This window comes from Anas acuta, chromosome 15 (genome assembly GCF_963932015.1).
Source record: "Anas acuta chromosome 15, bAnaAcu1.1, whole genome shotgun sequence".
Classification (NCBI taxonomy): Eukaryota; Metazoa; Chordata; class Aves; order Anseriformes; family Anatidae; genus Anas; species Anas acuta.
This window is the reverse complement of record NC_088993.1, coordinates 17,813,377-17,830,359: the sequence shown is the minus strand read 5'-3', so window position 1 is coordinate 17,830,359 and position 16,983 is coordinate 17,813,377. Positions and strand designations below refer to the sequence as shown.

Genomic DNA, 16,983 nt, shown 5'->3' with positions numbered 1-16,983 from the left:
CCACTCCTGCTGCCAGCTCCCAGGCGGGCTGGCTTTCACTTGGCTTCCACAGCCGTACAGACCGCAAACACTGCCCAGAGCCCCCCTCGTGTGACCCCAGCTGATCGCGCTGTCCCCAGGAGGCACAGGGCTCGGGGACACGGTGCTGTGCCAGGGCTGACCCCCGCAGTCACTGGTCTGGTGTCAGCTGGAGAGTGCTTTGTGTAGCCTTCCACACACTTCTCTGGGTCCCAGAGTCACCATCATCTCCGCCACGCTGGGTCCGTGCTGAAACACACGAGAAGTCATTGTAGGAACGGAAACCTGCACTTCTCAGTCCAAATGTCTGCACCACCAGGCAGGAAGCGACAGCGTGATTAGCTATCAGATTGCTGTTAGACCGAGGGCACGGGTTTTCTGAGCAATCTCAAAGCAAGATTTATTTTTTTCCCCTCCCAAAGTACTAAAATACTGAGTGCCAAGATACTAAGAATGATCAAACTGAACCAAAAAGACAGCTGGTCCAGAAGTCTTTCCTAACTCCACATTTGTGACCAGCACATTCATGCCTTAACAATTTCTGCCTTCCTGAAACTTTCAGAGCAGCCTTTCCTCCAGAACTGCACATCAGTACTTTCACTCGTAACGGCAACTGATGTGAATTCTTGCAGGATGTGCCGCCAAAATACCAGTATCTTGGTATCAGAGAGAAGGTAGCTGTTTAAAAAAAATAAACCACAGCCAGGAAAAGAGAAGGTCCCAGTCTCAGAACTTTTTTTTTTTTTTTTTACCTGCTGCCCACTGAGAGCCAGGCGAAGGAGCTTCATCATGCTGCTGTACTTAGTCTCTCTGGTTTGCTTCTGAAGGTTTCTGAGGTCTTTGTTCAACTCCTCCATGGTCAAAACAGCTGTTTGTCTCTCCATAAGCCTTTAGGAAAGGAGATGCCCTTACAGTCTGGGGACGTACAGCACACAGGACTCCTACCCAGAAGCATCTAGTGACTTAGAGAACTGCCAGCTGCCTCAGACTGGTTTTGCAAAATCTTCTCACAATTCTAGCAGTTCTGGGTTTTCTCTCCTGCCCTAAGCATTAGGATTAATGCTCAATCCCAAGAGCTTTAATGTAAGCATTCCTGCTGGTAAGCAGCCTTTCAGTTAAAGACACTCAGAACCAGTCATTAGCAGCACATTCTAAGGTAAACCAAAACAAATGAAAACCATGAGCACAGCAGCCAAGAGCGATGCTCTGGGGCGGACAGGTGGTGCGTACAGAGCTGGAAAGAGACACTTACCCTATGACTAGTTTTCCTATGTCATCTGCTTCTGCAGAAATAGTTTGGAGCTGCTCTTGGGACACTGAGGGCCTGACCCACAAGTAAGCATAGTCACACGACACCAGGTCCTTCAGGAGGCTTATGTGACCCTGGAGGAAGAAAGCAAAGCTGTCACGGCTGAGGGTCAAGGTGAGGGGGTGAAGAGGGAGATAGCTGCTGCTCTCTGGACTTCTCAAACAATTGAAGAGGGTCCAAACACGCCGCTGCCTTGCGCTTTGTACCTCTCGAAAGAAACGTGAAGCGCTGACATTCCGGCTGCTTCGTTCTTCCGCAGCCGTAACCAGCTGGTGTGAACACGACACGAAAGCAGCCTGCGGGGCTGCTCTCCGCGTCCTGCTCAGCCACACGCAGCTGACTCACAGTTCAGCCTGGGAAGTGGCTTGCCACACTCAGAGCTGCCTCTCATGAGACACGTAGCAAGTCACATGGCCGGCCCAGTCCCTGCTGCCACCACCACCCTCGTGCTCGCAGACAGGGACTTTGCTCGCCCTTTTAAGAACACTTCATGGTCTGCAAGGAATTCACCAGATGCTACAGCAGCATCCCAGGGGCAGACTGGGAACCTGCTGGCTTCACCTCTTTCCTGACATTGGGAAGAGCCACGGTATCTTCCATCCTGTCCACAGCCTACGCCACCCATTCCTTCAGGTCAGCTAACTACACCACCGTGTTTTGGCAGTTTTTCCCGTGAACTGGCAGTGGCAGCCACCTCTGTTTGCAGGCTGCAGAGCTCAGGTCAAAGCAACGCCCAGAACTCGGCTGAGTCTCCAGGCAGGAATCCCACAAGCCCACGGCGTCCCACGCTCCAGGACTACCCGAAGCAGTAACACAACCCTACCACTTTTCATACTTTTCTCATCAGAAGGACTTGCTCCACGTACTCCTTTTCTAGAACCTCTTTATCCATTTGTTGATCCCCATAGACACGCTCCACCAGCGACTGCAGCTCCCGAATTAGCTTCTGCCGAAGCTCTTCATTCTCAATGTGGCGAGCGAGGTGCACCCTGTGACAAGGGAAAGAACTGCTTTTAGACTGCTTTGGGTTAGTCCAACGCCAATGATCTCAGTCTCCCAACACTTACCAACTGGAACTTTAGACCTGCTAGAAAAGCAACATCAAACCCCCAAGCAGACATCCTGCAGCAGACCACTCAGATTTAACGTTACCACCGGTGTTTGTACCTGTTGAATTCCGGGAGCATCTCAAGATCCAGTAAGGCGGAATGGGTCGTGATCCTGCCGATTTCAAACTGCGAGATCAGCTCCTCCAGAGTCCTCCCCATCTGCTTCTCTGCAACGTAACCCAACGAGGTTATGATTTACATTCGCTCTCCAGCAGAGAACTGAAGTCACTGCTTTTCCTTGCAAACCCCAGGCTCAGCGCTAGTGCAGCAGCATGGCCAAGAGGTGAGAGAGGAGGAGGAAGAGGAGGGCTGCTTTCCACGGCACTGACAGGAAGCAGCGACATACGAGAAGGGAACTTCTGGCAGGCACGCACTGGAAGTTGCCCTCTTTGGACGAGCAGACTCTGTGAAGGAACTAGAAACTGGGACATTCTGCCTGGCTCTGTTACACCCTTCAGTGAAACACCCCTTGCATCATTCGGCCCAGCAGAAATAACACCTGGCCTGGAGACTCTGCTGTCCAGTAAAGGTTTCATTCCCAAGCCAAGTTCCTGAAACATAAGCTCATGCAATAGTCACACAGCGAGAGCAAAAGGAGTAACTGAGTCAACCTCTCACGGTCTTTTAGGTTAAACAAGTGTGAAAGATGTGTTACGTGGCTGCAATCATTAACTACAGAATACAAGTATTCCCAAGAGCTTGCAGAAGGCTTCTTCACCTTGAGAAGGACGTTGTCCCCAGTAGGAACTCTTTAAACTTTAGACTCCACTTAAGTGGACAGAAACATTGCCACCATCCCAGGCCACCACCGAGGCCTTCCCAGGAGCTCTGCAGAAGCCCTGGCAGCATTTCGGTGACAGAAGCCCCTTCAGACTGGTTGCTTGACTACCATCTCCTGATCCTTTTGAACACTGTCAAAGTTCTTGAATACAAGAATAAACTGGGAACGAATTTGCCCAAAAGTCGGCATCATGGAGTGTCCGAGCAAGTGCTGAGCCCGTTCCCCTTACCTGCAAATCCAGAGCCACAATTGGTGATAATGTCCAGCAGGGCCTCTGGCAAGTAGCCATCCTGAGCAAAACGCTCCAGGAAGACGTCCCCCTGCCTTTTCGACAGCTTAGCACCGTCCTTGTTCAGGAGCAGCGGGAGGTGGCCAAACTGAGGGGGATCCCAGCCAAAGGCTTTGTAGAGCAGGAGGTGCTTGGACGTTGAGGTAAGCCACTCGGTTCCTCGCAGAACGTGGCTGATGGCCATGTAGTGGTCATCCACCACGTTTGCCAGGTGGTAGGTGGGGAAGCCGTCCCCCTTAAGAATCACCGGGTCGCCTTCCACCTCGGCCACTTCGTGCTTGTTCCAGCCGTAGACCAGGTCCTGGAAGGGCTCCACGCCCCTCTCCAGCCGGAAGCGCACCACCCAGTCGAGGCCCTGCGACAGCTTCTCAGCCACCTCTTTGGGCGTCAGGTGCCGGCAGCGGTTGTCGTACCTTTGAGAAAGGAGAGCGGGGGTCTCAGGTTAACACATACCAACCCCCACCACGCTTACATGGGATCAAATCTAAACAAAGTCCTGAATTTCAGCTGTCGTCTGCCCAATACACTCCAGTCAGCTTCTCATCTCTGGACATCACTCCCCTCAGCTTCTGAGGGCGCAGAGACAACACTCCCAGCACACACACCTTGTCCCAAGGGGCTGGGAGCGCGTAGCACAGAGGCAATGGCCAGGGAAGAGGACTGCCTACCGCGGGGTTTGTTGGTTCCGCAGCGCCTCCTTCTTCAGCAGCTGCAGGCGCTGCGGGGTGCAGAAGCAGCGGTACGCCGCGCCGCGGTCCAGGAGCACGTCGCAGGCCTGCCGGTACAGGTCGAGTCTCTGGGACTGCCGGTAGGGCCCAAACGCACCGCCACGGCGAGGGCTTTCATCAGGGGCAATGCCTGGAACATGGAAAGGCAGCGACATCAGGGCATGGAGCGTTGTGTGGGGAGCACACAGCAGGAAAAACAGCTAAAGCCAGTGAATGGTCGGGTAGCTCTGATGGGTGACCTGCAGCAAGGATTAGTCAGGGGTAGGTGTACAAAGGGTGCTTCAGAAATACAGCCGGGATCGTGGCCAATTGTTTCACCTGCTCCAGAATTAGCATTCAATGGCACGGATCTCCAAAATTTATCTGCTTGTGCGGACACCGGCGGGATCCGGCTCTAAGTTCATTGCAGTTGCTTGCTCTGAAGTTCCCCTCGCTCTTAGGGTCAAGCAAACAGCAGAGGACTCAGAGCACAAAGCGACACCTTCAGGCACCTTTTGGTGAACACCGCACGTGCAGTTCATCCTTTCATTTATTGTACAATTGTCAGGGGGGGGGCTGCGAGCGCCGACTGCTGCTCCCGGCACGAGGCGTCCGGTGCCCGGCCCGGCCCCGCGGGGTGCTGAGCCCTGCCCCGTGCCCCCCCGCTACCTGCCCACTGCAGCATGTCCTCGATGCCGTCGGCGGCGCCCTGCAGTGCCCGCAGCCGGTCGGTGTCCTCGATGCGCAGCACGAAGGCCCCGCGGCGCTGCCGGGCGAACAGGAAGTTGCAGAGCGCGGTGCGGAGCCCCCCCAGGTGCAGCCGACCTGCGGCGGGGACGGCGCGGGGCGGTCACGGCCGGGGGGAGCCTCGGGGCGGCCCCGAACGCGCCCCCCGCCCCCCGCCGCCCCCCGCCCGGTACCTGTGGGGCTGGGCCCGAAGCGCACCCGCGGCCCCGGCCCCGGCCCGGCCGCGCCGCCGCCGCTCAGCGCCCGCACGGCCCGCGCCATCCCGCAGCGCCCGGCCGGCACCGCGCCGCTTCCGCCCTCAGCCACGGCACGCGCTGCACGCCGCTTCCGCCCTCAGTTCCCAGCCAATCACAGAATGTTTCCGCCCTCAGTGCTGGCACGCCCCACACGCCACTTCCGCCCTCGGTTCCCAGCCAATCACGGAGCGCTTCCGCCCTCAGTGCCGGCTCGCACTGCACGCCGCTTCCGCCCTCACTGTCCAGCCAATCACAGCGCCGTTTCCGCCCTCAGGGACGGCACGTTCAATCACGCTTCTTCCGGCGTCGTTTCCCAGCCAATCAGAGCGCCTCTTCCGCCCTCAGTGCCGGCACCACCTTTCAGGGCACTTCCGCCCTCAGCGTCCAACCAATCACGGCGCCACTTCCGCCCTGGGTGCCGGCTCCGTCCCGCCGCACCCCTTCCGCCCGCAGCTCTCAGCCAATCAGCGCGCCCGCAGCCTGCAGGGGCGGGGCTCCCCGTAAAGGCCCCGCCGCCCCCTTCTCGCCGCGCGGGGCTCGGGGCCGGGCCGGGGGGGGCGGGGCTACGGGTGCCGGCGCGGCCCAGCCCCCAGCGCTCCCCGCGGCGGGCGCTTCCCGGCGTGCCCCGCGGCAGATTGTACACAATCATCATGGCCGCCGCCGCGCCAGGTACGAGCGGGCGGCACCGGGGCGGGGGGCGCCGGGGGGCGGCCGGGGGCGGCTGGGCCGCACGGGGCGGGGACGGGGACGGGGGCCTGGGGCTGGGGCTGGGCCTGGGGCTGGGGCTGGGCCTGGGGCTGGGGCTGGTGTCGGTGTCGCCGTCGCGCCCGGTGCCGCACCCGGTTGCCGGTCCCTTCCCGTCCCGTCCCTTCCCGTGCGCTCCCGCAGGTGCCGAGGGCCCGGCCATGGAGGCGGAGGCCGGAGGCTGCGGGGGGGAGGGCGGCTCCCCGCAGGGCGAGGGGCGCCGGCTCCCCCCGGCCTCCGTCAGCAACGGCGGCGCGGCCGAGGGCGGCGAGGAGCTGGTGGAGCTGAAGGTGATCTGGAACAAGAACAAGTACGACGTCAAGGTCCGGCTGGACGGCACCGGCGCCGACCTGAAGCAGGAGATCCACTCGCTCACAGGTCGGTGGGGGCGGCCCCGAGCCCCTCAGGGCGGCCGGGCCCCCGGTAACCCCCCCCCCGTCCCGCCTCGCCCGCAGGCCTCCCGCCCGCCATGCAGAAGGTGATGTTCAAGGGGCTGCTGCCCGAGGAGAAGACGCTGCGGGAGATCAAGGTGACGAACGGAGCCAAGATCATGGTGGTGGGCTCCACCATCAACGACGTGCTGGCGGTCAACACGCCCAAGGAGGCCGCCCAGCAGGAGGTCAAGGCCGAGGAGAACAAGAAGGAGCCGCTCTGCAGGCAGAAGGTTGTGGGCGGCTCTGTGAGCCTGGGGGGCAGTGCCGTGGGGCTCGGGCGGTTCTCCTGTGGGGCTCTGCAGCCGCCGTGGGGCCCTCGGAGCAGGGCAGGGGCTTTGGTTGGGACAGCCGAGTGTGGAGAGGGTCTCACGGCACAGAAACACCCGGCCCAGCGGAGCCTGGTGCTCAGGACACCTCCTGTGCTGCTGCCAGGCACTTCAGGCAGAAACGTTAAATAAGGGAAACGTTTCATGGTTGTTAGCTCAAACACAGCCAAGATTAATTATATCCAAAACCTGACTAATTTTGGTAGACACAAAAGAACTTGGTTTCCAAAAACTGCCTCTAAATGGACACCAAGAGAGCAATTCTCTCAGCTTCCCAAGCGCTGCAGGGAGCGTGGTTGCTGAATGCTCCTCTCATGTCGAAGCGTTGCCTCCTAGTAGCAAGCAAAGCACGATGCAGCCAGGCATGTTTTGGTGGCTGTGCTGCAGCACAGTGGGCTGATAAAGGATTTTTAGCTCAAGGTATCACCAGCCCCTCTCAGAATAAATTTAAATAAAAATTAAAACGTGCATCGTTGATCTACAACCTTTATGAGACGTGCTTTTGTTTCTCTGTAATTTATCATAGTTCACGTTCACTGTAAGTTCCATCATTGTTTAAAGGTACTCAGCAACTTACGAGCTGTGAGCATGTTTTTCTTAGTTACTACTGCTCTAATCTGGCCTGGTTTGCTGCTGTGTTGCGCTATGCTGCACTGTCAGATGTGGAGGGTTTTCTGCCATTCACTGAGTGTAACACTGGACTGTTCAAACTGTCTTGCCAAATGCCACCGATGTGATTCAGCATGTACGATGCTAGAGTGAGGCGTGGGCTTTGTATACATACAGTGTAGACGTGAATTCTACGAGGGACGTTACCCTTTGCATCGTATTGGGATTTTATTCATCTATATAATTTGTTTAGACTCTCCTAGGAAGTGCTTTTTAACTTTGAAAATTAACTGTTCCCGTGTGATAAGTGACTGAATAGTTTTTAACTGGCGCTGTTGGGTGATGGTCAGCTCAGGGCGCGTTAGAAGTAACGTGAACAATTCTCTGGTGTTTCTGTAAATTCTAACTTCTGCTTTTACCTTGTAGCAACACAGAAAAGTATTGGATAAAGGAAAACCCGATGATGTGATGCCTTCTGTTAAAGGCGTTCAGGTCAGTAAATGAGTACTTGAGACGTTGTTGCAATTAGAAAAGAGAGGGCTTTTTTTATGGCCTGAGACCTTTCTTTGATGGCTTTACCTCTCCTTCTTGTCTTAGTAGAAAACTGGGAAATCAGATCATCTGTATGGTTAAAAATCCAAAAGGACAAGCCTTCTCCTGTTAGTGTTTCACCGCACCTTACTGTGTTGCTTTTTTTGTAGGAGCGCCTGCCAACAGTGCCATTATCTGGCATGTACAACAAATCAGGGGGGAAAGTAAGATTGACCTTCAAACTTGAGCAAGACCAGCTATGGATTGGTACAAAAGGTGAGCGACTCAAATTCTGAGATGAATAATTAATGTTTGGGGTATAAGTGAACTGTGTGAGCTAGAAAGTTTCTGATGTGATTAAATTGTGTTCGGGGAATAATATTGTTATTTTATTACCTCAGAATTAAGTTTTGCTGCTGGTTCTCAAATGCTGTTCTCTCGTATTATCGACTATTGGTTGATATTTTATTTCTGTTCTTGGAAAACATGAGTTCAGTTGTGCCAGTAGACTGACGTTCCAATCTGCTATTCATAGGTCCAAATATAAATTACAATATTTGGCATTTCTAACGTATCTCGAAAGTACTTCATAAACATTGGTTTGATGCCAGCATCACATAGCGGCTCAATGACTTGGCTGCGACTCAAAAGAGAATCGTAGAGCTGGGAATAAGAGTAGGAGTGCTGGCATCTCTGTCGTTATTTGTCCTTCCAACCAAAATCAGTTGGGTGTCTTGTTTCAGTGATGTACAACTGCAGAAACTATGGCATGTGTTGCTGTGCAGAGGAATCAGTTTACCGTCTTGAGCGGTGCCAGGAGGAGCTGACAGTGCTGTGGTGATAACGTGCATTGCTGAGGACGTCTCAGATAATCCCCCTGCCTCCAAAGGAAGCCTTTAGTTTGACCAGGATGGGGCAGTGTTATATTGATGAGCAAGAAGAATAGAAGTGCTTGCTCGCTGTCCCAGTAAAATAACCTAATTGGATGGTAATGTTAGCTTTGGATGGCACCTCCAGCTGCTACGTTATTTCCAAAGTAAGCAGAAATCTCAAAAGTTTTTGACCTTTCCTATGTAGGACAGACTTGATTGTGAACTCGAGGGTTTTCTGTCTTTAAAATCTCCACTGGTACAAATCGCAGTGAGATCTCTTAGGCTAAGCGACAGGGACGTTGCGTTTTTTCCTCTATAACTTGGGCACGTGTTGGTTTTTTCTTACTGATAAAGTGTTCTAAATACGTGAGTAGTATTGAGGTAATTAATCCTTTTCCCTCACATTCTAGACCAGTTTCAAGTTCAGTATTTCTGAAGTGCTCTAGATCAGTGCTTCTTAAGCTTTGAAATTTGATTCTTCTTAATAGTCCTCTGTCTTTAATATAACCTGTTTCCCTACTTCCCCAAATTAGCAGCAGCTTGCTTCCTTCAGGGACTGCTTATAATTGCTGGCTGCTGGTGAGAGGAAAACTTCCTGCTCTGAGAAACTCCTGGTAGACGCCAGCGCATAAGGGCCAGAATAAACACAAGTAGCTGTTAACATAGTTTTTGTTGTTGTGGCTCTTTTTTTTCTTTTTAACTTGGCAGTCTTGGAAAACTGCAACTGATTTATCCCATACACAGCCTCCCTTTGCTTCCCACATCACACTGTACGTTTTTGTACCCTAAGGGCTGATGAGGGTACGTGCTTCTCAGCTGCTCTGTGTACATTTCATATAGTCATCGGTAGCATGGATTTGCCTGTTGCTGAGATGTTGCGAGAAGTAATTCAATTGTGGAGTGATAAATGAGTGCAAAGCAGGATTTCACTCCGTGAAGGAGTTGCAAGTCTCACAGGGACAGTTTAGAGTCAGCTTAGTTACAGCACTGAGATAAAGAATATTTGTCTTTACAGCCCAGACTGAATATGTTTATCTCCCTGTTCACCTTCTTAAGGAGGTGGATTTTTTTCTGGTTCACAAGAATTAATTATGTAGAGCTAAGGAATTCTTTGTTCAGTTTACGTTTTTTTCTGTCTTATGTGCAAGAAAGTAATTTTAGGCTGACACTGAAAGCTGGAACTGAAAGGAAGCTTCTTGGAGTTAGGTCTTCAGAAAGAAGCAGGGACATAACTGAGACAGAAAATCTCTGGACACTACACCGTGTCATTCTTGCTGGTTGCTTCTGGCTGGCTGACCTTAGTCTATCACCTAATTGTAGTTATCTTTTTTTCTTTCAGTTTCCCTTTTTTTTTTTTCTTTTTCTTTCCCTACTTAGACATGAATGTTTCCTTGCCTGTGCTCTTATAGTGACAGCTGGGCACTGCCTCGGGTTAAAACCAGAACTAGACCTCAAAGGGTTAGCTAGCCTCTCCCCTCAGCTTCCTTCAGCCTTGTCATTTCTGCAGAGCGTAGTGTAATCCTTGATAGTCCTGAATATTCTTACACCTGGACGAGTTTTCACTATGGGAGCAATCCTGCTGGTACAAGTGGAGTTCCTTAGGGAGAAACATGAAATTTCCCCTCGCTGAATTTAAGGCCAACATCAGGTACCCTGAAGTACTTCGTGTGCTGCAGAGACATCAAAAGGTGGGGATCTGTGCGGTCCAGTTTGGGATTCCTTTATGTTCCTAGAGCTCCAGCTGGGGGCTGTATGGTGACGTGGAAGATGTTCCTCTCAGCAGCAGATACCCAAAGTTCACCCTAGTGGGAAAGCCTGACACCCGAGGAGCTTTTGGAAATGACGGAGGTGGTGTTTGACATTAGCATAACATACGTCTTCCTCGTGTCTCAGAAATAATACTTTGATCGATTTTGATGTAGAGAGAACAGAAAAGTTACCCATGGGGTCCATTAAAAATGTGGTGAGTGAACCTATTGAAGGACACGAAGATTATCACATGATGGTAAGTAGTGTCTCTACTTTAATTAATAATATCATTCCAGTTACTTCATGCAAATATGCAGGAGGAAGGCTCTCAAAATAGAGCAAGTCTGGGACTGATAGCAATACCAGCCTCATGTTGTGGAATGTCAACATTGTCTGTGGTCATAATGTAAATATTTTGGGCGGCGTATGGGATATCTGCTACTCCGTGGAACTCTGGGCTGGTCTCACACTAGTGGTAGTGCCATTTAACATCCTCCATCTCGTGACTGTTACAGCAGTGTAAAAATACCCATGCTTTCTTAAAAATACTCATGATTTCTTAATGTTAGTGATATTTTCCTATATCTAGTTGAATTTCTGGTTTCTGTTCTATTTATGTAAATAACAGGTCTTGCTGCTGGTTTAAAAAGGAAAGTGATTTGATTCGGTAATGATTTTTTTTCACACTTAATTTTCTGAAAAACTGGTATTGGTTATAGAAAAGTAACACATTTAAGGAGAGCAGTGCTAATTCTACTGGCTGTTTCTTTTGAGGTTTTGCTTTATGTACTCTACAGGAATTGCAGTAATTCTTCCGAATTCAACTTCTGAAGTTGAAGTAATTTCCTTATATAAGTCTGCTCCCTTTCTTTAGGGGAAGAAAGGGAAAATGCTGTACCTTAGAATCATTGTCTGCAGGAGGGAGCTGATCTAGTCTTTTTGCAAATATTTGGTTTTTGATCACCGATATAAGAAAACCTCTTCCAGAAATGATACAAAAATCATCCTAAAACAAGGGTAGAGGTTATTGGCATGCCATAATGCTCCTCTCCGATTTCTGCTTACATAAATAAGAGAATAGGACATTCTGTCTATTTAGATAGACAAATTAAAATTCTGAGATTTCATTTATGAAAACACGTTTGTTGTCTTAGTTCCTACTTGTCTTCATAACTCTGTGCATAATTCCTTTAGAGACTTACCTTTGGGGGTGCATTAGATTCTGTCTTCCTTAAGTTCCTCGTGTTCTTGAAACTGGCCAAGAGAGTTTGTTGCAGCTGTGATAAAGGGAAGAGCTCATCACTTAATTGGTTCTTTGCAGTTGTTTCTCAGAGGAACATTTCCTTTAATTGCACACCAGATGTGTGGTGCATACAACATCCTTGAAAGAGGCCATGGGTATGGCAGACTTGTTTGCTTTCTGCTGTGGGTGAGACGTATGTCCAGGCTGTCTGGTGTAAGCTGTTCTGTTTTCCACATGTAAATGTTGTCATTTTTAACTTTGCAGGCATTTCAGCTGGGCCCAACAGAAGCATCTTACTACTGGGTCTATTGGGTACCAACTCAATATGTTGATGCAATCAAAGACACGGTGCTGGGAAAGTGGCAGTATTTTTGAAAGCACGCTCACCTCTGGCACAGGAAAATGACACAAAGCTAAGGACACTGCTGGGAGAGGCCTCCAACATCCCTGGATGTGATAGTCCTGGAACTTTATTAATAAAATATGATAAACGAGGCATTGATGGAAGCCAGAGGTGATGTTCTTTCACCATTAGTTTACTTTTAACTTAAATTTCACCATCCCTTTTCTGCAGTCAGCTTCAACCATATTTAAAGCAAATACAGTGGAAATCAATAAATCTTAATTCACAAAATACCGTGTGTAATACACTTAAATCTGCTGAGAGTTGATCTTCCAATTTAGTTTTAAAAAGTAAATATTACAATGTATTATTGAGGATTTTTTACATGGTTTGAACAAAAACAGATATTTTCATAATCTTTCAGTTACAAGCATTAAACTTAATTTAGTTACTTGGTTGTGACTGAGAACTTCAGAAACAGTTTTTAAATAATAAACTTTAAACAGTATGCAAAATTGATGTTTAGTAAGCCATATTCTGCTGGCCCTTTTATTTCAGGTTTGAGTCTTTGGTAGCAAACCTCTGATTTTGTTTCCTTAAACCCAAAGATGCCGTGTGCTCTCTCTCCCCCTCTCTCAGCTCTGGGTTGGTACTCTGGGTGGCATGTTTGGAGCAGGTGAATACCACTGTGGATGTGTTGTTATCACCGTGCCCCAGTGCTGCTTACTGGCCCATTCCATGCCACTTTAGTTGTTTTCCTCTTGTGTGCATACCTCCCTGCTCCTCTTTTACCTCCTGCCTGGGGTGCTACATTTTAGGAGCATTCTCTTGATTGTGCGTGTTGCAGTCCGGAGCCGTTTTGCAGCCGTTGGTGTGACACTCACCTGTCCCACTGGAAAAAACAAACAAAAATCTCCGGGGTGCGCTGCCTAACGCTGCCTGGTGGGAGTGCACTGAAGGAGAAACACAAATCTCGCAAAGGAAGCGAACCAAAGAGACCTTCCTGTCTTGTATTTTGTTGGGAGGAGGGCAGAGGTGGGAGAGAGAAGCTCCGATGCCATTTCCCATTCGGAATAACTGCAGTAGTCTTTTGTGACCTGGATTTGACATTTTTAAAGTATCACGTTCAGTGAATCTTACCAAATGAGGGATGTCTATCTAACAACTAACTTTTGAAATTTAAATTACCTTTCAGCTTTTCTTTTGCTCAAGTTTACAATAAGTTCTTGCATCTAGGTCTGTCTGAAATACTGCTCCTTGCCTTTGGTTTGTGATATTCTGTGTCATCTCAGCAATGAACGTGCCATTTATCTCAGGTTTTCTGAACGGACCTTTCAGTCCTGAAAAGGTGCACAACCGTAACAGATTGTATCGTGCAGTCAGACTGAATCAGTCTTGCTGTGTGTTAAACCTGCATCTAACAGATCACTTTTTTTTTGTAACACTGTGGGTTTGATATTAATTCATACAAATAGCTCAACATTTTGTGAAGCTCACTTAGAAATATCCTTTTTGAATAGTTGAGCTGAATATATCCCACGTCCTTTTTTCCCGTTCCTTGAAGTAGCCCAGTTGAAACTCAGCAGGTGCAAATTCCCAAACGAGTATTTTTTTTATTTGAGAGACTCAGAAAAGCGTTCATTTTATGGTGTGTTACGGTTGCGTGTTTACCTGTAGACTCTTGATGGCAACATCAGCAGCTTTTGTTTTGTATTTTCAGTTAGAACATCCATGCAATACGACTTTAAGGTGTTTCATATCCAACATATAAACTAGTGGTGTGCTCGTTACTCTTGTAGCTTGAGGTATTTCCTTCCTGTATACAAGCCAGCAGCAGTGTGTCTTGCCGTGAGTGCGCGGAGATGGGCGCGATCCCTGCAGGAGTGCTGCCAGCTCCCCAGAACAACCCCTTCCGAGTGCTCGGGGCGAGTGAATGCAGACAGAGGGGCTGGGACCCATTAATTGGAGGTGTAACTACAACTTAAATGCAGCTGACACTCCTATTGTCACTCCTATTGTTTTCTAATTGCCAATCCTGGTGTTAAGGCTTAAATTTCCATTTCAGTACCCGGTGGGAAGTGTGTGCACTCCAGTACTGCATCATCTATTGTATGTGTATGGTATATTAGGATAATTAGTGACACTGTTTCTTTCTGTCACTTGGCTTCACCTTTGCACTTGCCAGTGTTGTTGGTTCTGTGGTTATCAGCTTCCACTTGCTACTTGACCTGCTCGGCCCTGTCTGTACATCACTCATACTCCATTTTCCTTTCCTGTTCTTTCGCTGGCTTGCTCCCTGAGAGGACGTGTACCTTAGTTCCAACTCTTCCCCAGAGTTGCCGTGGCTTCCACGTTCGATGCAATAACTCGGGTGAGTGCAGTGCTGCTGCTGCGGGAGGGCACGCACCCGACCGGAGCGCTGTCGAAGCGAGAAGGGCACCTGGGCAGGCAGAGCACTGCAGGAGTTAGCATTTCGCATTCCCTCCCGAGTGCTCTGCGTCCTGTGCCAGGTACAATAAATCATCTCAAAAGAAACAGAATATAAAAGGTGGTGGTTACAAAGCAGCTTTAAATGTGAACAAAAGAACATTATAAACTAAAATGGTTGTTTAGGTACTTCAATTTCTAGTTGAATTTGATTTGAAAAATGGAATTTTCTTCTTTTTTTTTTTTTTGTTCTATGTGCAAAGTTTGAATTAAAACACGGGAAGGTGTTGCTCATCTGAAACGCTTTAACTGGTGTTTGTTGGCTTAATTGAGTAGGATTCTTGGGAGTTCTTTGACATGAATTTTCCTGTTGAACTTAGCATCGCTTTTAAAATCCTTTCTCTTTTGGAATCATGGAACTTTATATCTTCTGGTATATACCCATTTTTCCAAGGTGATTCTTGGTGTTAGTGATCATTAACATCTAAGAAAACATTCAATATCTTTAGTTGCACTGTGTCACAGCTCGTCTAACTAGGGAGCCGTTCCCTCGCCTCTCTCTTGGTTTTGGATTTTACTCTCTGATGACTGTGATGCTCTCCAGAGCAGATTTGCCATGAGAAATGGTTCTGTGGAAGGATGCAGTGGTTAGCCCTTGGTAAGACAAATATTATGAGTAAAGTGCAAATGCAGTCAGAATTTTAAGTTGGCTGATGAAGACTGTTTTGAAAGCCAACGTGTACTCTTCCATAGGAAGTCTATGGTAATATCTGTGGTGATTCCTATGCAAAAGTTTGATTATTTCTCTTAAATAACGATGTAATGCCTTTCTGCGGAGATCAGGTCCCTGCTGGATACAGATGTAACTCCCCATGAGCACCGTTTTTGGGTACTGTTCCTTCCGGCATCACACCCGGTGTTTGATCAGAGCACCCGGCGTGCAGACGCGGGTTCCAGCAGCGCGCAGGCGGTGTCCCCACGCCAACGTGGCAGCCGGTGCCTGGGCAGTCTGTCCTCACTGCCCTCGCCAGTGGCGTGCAGGAGCAGAACCTGCCCGCCAGGACACCGGTTTTAAGGAACCAGTTACGGAGCTGCTCGGAGCCCTTTGCCCACGGCGAGCTGAAACGCTGCACCTCCTGCCATTTGTTCACCTCTCCGTGCGCCCTGCTGCAGGGTTCCTGTTCCTGTCCTTGTTGAGGGTTTGGTGTTCCTTCTGCTGCTGTGCTCTGCATGAGCGGCTCCTGCGTCAGTATTCGGTTAGGACTACAAAAGGGCATCAATAAACCTTGGGTGGGTTTGAACGTAGACTGCATCATGCGTGGAAATCTTGTATTACTTGCGGGTTTTTCATATCAAGCTTAAGATTAAATTGTTAATGTCCATCAGTGACACGGTTTGGTGAGAAATGTGTAACTAAAGTAAGGATAATCATGAAAAAGAAGAGGTGATCCGAATTAAAAGAGCTAGAGGAACTGGTAGCGTGCAATACATTGTAGCTGGCAACACGCACACAGCCTGTTAAATGTCATACTTGGCGCTGTTTGTACCCATCGCTTCGTAATTAAGGTCCAAATAGCAGCAGTCCACTCGCGGTGACGCCGTGCGGGTGCCGTGTGTTGGCAGTGCTCTGCTCTGTGCCCCCTTTGGGTGCCGGTGGGGCAGTCACAGGGCACAGGCGCGCTCTCAGCAGAGCCCAGGCTCCGGTCGCTTGCTGTGCCAACTCAGTGGAGCAAGGTTTGTTCTCAACATTTTCCTTCTTCTGTTTACTCTTTTTTCCTTTGTAACTTTATTTTCCAATGGAACTGTTTTCATTTTAAGTTTTGTACTCTGACCTTTTGCCACCTGTTAGAATTAGGTTGTCAGCATCTTGCTTTGCCAGTCAACGTCCTAGTCGCTGGGGAGAAGGAAGAAAGGGACCAGGAGAGCTGTGGCAAGTGTTGTATGAACCATGTGGCCGTTTTACCTTCTAGCCAAGGATTTGCTTTCTGTGGCTCATGGAAGTTCACTATATCTTATCCATGTTCTGAGCAATTCATTTCTTTTTGTCTGTTTGTTTTCAAAGAAAGAAGGTCTTAGATGTTTTTGTCCACTGCAGATTTATTTTAAATGAAATATGTAAGTGCCATGTTTTATGGTATTTTTAAATAATCTATTGCCTATTTCTGGGGAGGGGGAGATGACAACTATTTAGTCTTAGATTTGCACTGCTGGATTTTTTAAGTGTAACCTTGACTGGTTATCCTATTTGTTTTATTCTGTAATATTAGTCTTATGAATTAAAGTTTGATAATTAATTCTTTCTGTGTTTGAGTGTTTCAGTGTTCTGTACGTGCTAACCTACTTCTCACAGTGTGAACAACCCCGAGTGAGTTCACACTTTGTTTCTGGATAGAAAGACGTTCACAGAAACCCGCAGCAATCAGGGCTCGTTGTTAGTGCTGTTACTGGTGCCTCTCCTGGGATGGAGATTTGTGTTTGCTGCTGCCCTCCAGCACCTCACACCAAGAGG

The 16,983-nt window shown here is 49.3% G+C and overlaps 2 protein-coding genes across 3 annotated transcripts; one reads left to right on the top strand and one right to left on the bottom strand.

The window, feature by feature from the left end:
- Window positions 1–4: 4 nt before the first annotated feature.
- Window positions 5–5,290, bottom strand: EARS2 (glutamyl-tRNA synthetase 2, mitochondrial). Of its 2 annotated transcripts, none has more exons than XM_068699762.1 (9): window positions 5,134–5,290; window positions 4,883–5,038; window positions 4,175–4,364; window positions 3,447–3,919; window positions 2,495–2,603; window positions 2,163–2,316; window positions 1,271–1,401; window positions 771–906; window positions 5–267 (listed from the first exon to the last, which is right to left on the bottom strand). In XM_068699762.1, the coding sequence occupies exons 1-9, from the start codon at window positions 5,219–5,221 to the stop codon at window positions 184–186; spliced, it is 1,521 nt and encodes a 506-aa protein (XP_068555863.1). In that variant the 5' UTR covers window positions 5,222–5,290; the 3' UTR covers window positions 5–183. The 2 variants fall into 2 exon arrangements, with proteins under 2 accessions (XP_068555863.1, XP_068555864.1); XM_068699763.1 differs by having other exon boundaries at window positions 4,883–4,979; window positions 5,134–5,273.
- Window positions 5,291–5,710: 420 nt separating this feature from the next.
- UBFD1 (ubiquitin family domain containing 1) lies at window positions 5,711–16,768 on the top strand. The gene is made up of 7 exons (XM_068699765.1): window positions 5,711–5,865; window positions 6,085–6,318; window positions 6,396–6,604; window positions 7,736–7,801; window positions 8,011–8,116; window positions 10,635–10,717; window positions 11,969–16,768. Exons 1-7 carry the CDS (start codon window positions 5,847–5,849, stop codon window positions 12,077–12,079), a joined length of 828 nt encoding a protein of 275 aa, XP_068555866.1. The 5' UTR covers window positions 5,711–5,846; the 3' UTR covers window positions 12,080–16,768.
- Window positions 16,769–16,983: the final 215 nt, after the last annotated feature.